The following is a 3,125-nucleotide window of genomic DNA, read 5'->3' as shown; positions in this document are numbered from 1 at the left end:
GCACCCCATTTTGCAGACCAGTAGCAGAGACTCAGAGAGATCAGGTCATGCGCCCAATGACAAACATCTCCGCAGTCTGCGCCTGGAGCGTCTCAGTGGAGCCAGAGGTCACACAAGCCAGAGGCCCTCGGCGTGCACGCTGCTTCCTCCCGAGCGTCTGAGCACCCCGCCCGGCGAGGGCGCAGCACCTACTTCTGACGGAACACGCTGTTGGCCTCCAGCTCCTCCTCCTCGCTGGTCTTCTCCAGGCCCCGGCCTCGGATCCTCCTCAATCTCTCCTCAGGGCTCACCGTGAGCAGCACGACCAGGTCGGGCCGGAGCAGGTCCTTCGGCCACTGGTAAATGGGGTGGTGGGCCGGGGGCAGGTGCTGGACCGCCCCGCTCACCTCGGTGGCGATGGCGTAGGCGGCCGTGCTGTGCCAGTACCTGGGGGGCCAAGGGGTGGTGAGTTCCCCGTCTGCAGAAGGAACCGAGGTGGCTCTGAGCACCAGCCACAGGGGTGCCTCTGCTCAAGCCTCCCTTGCACTGCATCAACAATAAATAAACCTGCATCTTCTGTTTAAAGTGTTTATAAAATATCAAGAGTAGCCCGGCCGGCGTGGCTCAGGGGCTGAGCGTCAGCCTATAAACCAGGTCATGGTTTGATTCCCGGTCAGGGCACAGGCCCGGGTTGCAGGCTTGATCCCCAGTGTGGGGCGTGCAGGAGGCAGCCGATCCATGATTCTCTCTCATCACTGATGTTTCTCTCTCTTTCTCTTCCTTCTTCTCTGAAATCAATAAAAATATATTTTTTTATAAAGAGTAAAATGCACAACCAGTGCGGATGTGACTCAGCGGGAACCGCTCTCAGGGTGAGAAGCCGCGATCGCATCGCCCTGGTTTATCTCCTTCCCGGAATTCATCCAGCTCTGAAGGGCCCTCAGGTACAGGGTGTCCCAGAAAACGTACGGACTTTCACAGCTGAGCGTGCAGTTCCGGAAGGAAACGTGTCTTAACAAACATGCCTTTACAATGACTCAGCGTAAGCATGAGTCAGACATGCTAGAGACACCCTGTGTTTATCACCCTCTCCTGTCACCGCGCGCTTGCTTCATGCCAGCAGAGCACCGACGGGAGAAGTCTTTGGCACCGTGTAGGCGGCCAGTACATGGCTGCTGACTCAGCCACAAACCGGCAAACCGCTGAGATGGCTGATGGAGGAAGGAGGCTGTGGTCGCTGTCCCCGATAAGGCAGCTCAGGACCTGGGCAGGTGGCATCGTCTTCCTCACGCCTGCGTTTCTCAGCAGGAGGGTGGGAGAATGCCCCGTGCCCACCCAGCTTCTAGGACAGCGGATGTAGCCTTCTGAGCGCAACGCCAGGCAGCGGGGCAGGAAATTAACGCATCATAGACGTTATTCCTGTGACCATCGTAACAGTTTCACCTAACACACACAAGTGTGGACTTGCGCATGCACGCGTGCCCACACACACACACACGTCAGGAAGGAAATGCCACCCTCCCTCTCACCCACCTGTCCACCACCACGGGGGACCTGGCGGACGCCTGGGCTATCTCAGAAGCCACAATGTAGTTGCCCAGAGAGTAGAAGGCTCTCCTGATGATGGCGGGCTCGTCGTCGAAGGCCTGCCGCCACGGGCTGATGCAGGCGGGCGGCGACTTCAGCAGGGCGGCCTGGAGGGCGCCTGCCACGGCCTGGGTCACGGTGGTTTTGCCTGCGGGTCACACGGCACATCTCAGCCCCCACCACCGTCCCTCCCAGGAGTCTCTCTCCTCTCGGGGAGCAAAGGCGGTCCTGCCACCGGTCCCTCGGCGCAGCTGGTTAAATCACGTGATGCTTCACAGCACGCGTGTCAAACTCACGGCCCGTGGGCCGCAGGCCTCGTTCGTTCGGCCTGCGTTAGGCTTTGAGTTTGACATGCGTGCTTCACAGACACTTGCAGGCCCTTGGGAACCTGGGATCCGCTCTTTGGTGTCGGAAGACCGGGAGGGGAGCCCGACTGGCCCTCTTGTTGGCAAATGATCGGCAAGCTCCGGCGTGGGGGCCGGATCGGCTCTGCTCACGCCCCTGACCTGCCAGCTGCCCCGGGAAAGGGCCCTCCAGCCGCCACACCAGGTGACACCATTGTCCCCGGGAACAGCCTGGTCACCTGGCCGGCCAGTGTGGCTCAGCAGCTGAGCGCTGACCCAGGAATAAAGAGGTCACGGTTCGATTCCCGGTCAGGGCACCTGCCCAGGTTGTGGGCTGGATCCCCAATGGGGGCTGTGCAGGAGGCAGCCGATCGATGGCTTCCTCTCTCATTGATGTTTCTATCTCTCTCCCTCTCCCTTTCTCTCTCTCTAAAAATAATAATAATAGTAATAATAATAGCCGTGTCCAGGGCCTCTCCTCTGCCTCCCCCGCACCCCCGCGTGCGCTGGGGGCTGAGTGCAGGCGCCTCCACTGTGTGCTCACTTCCACTTGGCGGCTCCCAAGGCTTCTTCCGCCCACTTCCTGCTTCTCCCACTCCCGCTCTCCAGGGGCCTCTGGTCACCTGGGGTTTCCTGACCACACCTCCACGGGTGCTGATTCTCGGTGGCGAGGACCCATCCCGCCTTCCTCGCCTGCCCAGCCCCTCTCTGGGCCGAACAACCCCCGCCAACCCCCCCCCCCAAGTTCTCCCTGACCGTCTCCAGCCCCCTGGCCTCCCCACCCAGGCTGCACCCACTGCCATCCGTGTTCCTGCGGCTCAATGCCCCCGCCCCAGGCCGTCCACCGAAGGGCTTCTGCGTCTCAGCGTCGCACCCCCAGCTCCTCCGGCACAGCCAGAGGCTCCCAGGCCCAGCGGACTTCCGTGCAGGTCTCTGGGGCAAGACCTGTCTGCCCCGGCACCTGCTGGCCCGTTCGCTGCCACACCCACAGGGAAACCCTCTCACCTGTGGCGTCCAGGGCCCTCCATGACGATGACCGGGAACGCGCCTCTCCTGCACCTGCCGGGGGCACCGGTCCACCAGCTCCAGCACCGCCCCGGGCCTCGGGCATGAAAGGGCGTGCACTGCAAACAGGCACGTCAGCGTCAGCGGGAGCCGGGCTGCGGAGGCCTCAGCTGAGCCGAGAGCAAGCCTGGAGCCCGCAGGCAGCCATGG

At 62.1% G+C, this 3,125-nt stretch overlaps 1 protein-coding gene across 1 annotated transcript in view; it reads right to left on the bottom strand.

The window, feature by feature from the left end:
• The window catches only part of CMPK2 (cytidine/uridine monophosphate kinase 2), a gene marked incomplete at its 5' end in the record, with an annotated part of 5,421 nt that extends 2,387 nt beyond the window's left edge, over positions 1-3,034 (bottom strand). Inside the window, 5 exon segments of the mRNA XM_014451212.2 lie at positions 193-426; positions 1,513-1,714; positions 2,916-2,928; positions 2,930-2,962; positions 2,964-3,034. Coding sequence (XP_014306698.2) covers positions 193-426; positions 1,513-1,714; positions 2,916-2,928; positions 2,930-2,962; positions 2,964-3,034 — 553 coding nt within the window.
• Between the last annotated feature and the right edge of the window lie 91 nt (positions 3,035-3,125).

This window comes from Myotis lucifugus, unplaced genomic scaffold (genome assembly GCF_000147115.1).
Source record: "Myotis lucifugus unplaced genomic scaffold, Myoluc2.0 scaffold_9209, whole genome shotgun sequence".
Taxonomy (NCBI): domain Eukaryota; kingdom Metazoa; phylum Chordata; class Mammalia; order Chiroptera; family Vespertilionidae; genus Myotis; species Myotis lucifugus.
The sequence above is the reverse complement of the archived record's forward strand: the minus strand, read 5'-3'. Positions and strand labels throughout refer to the sequence as shown.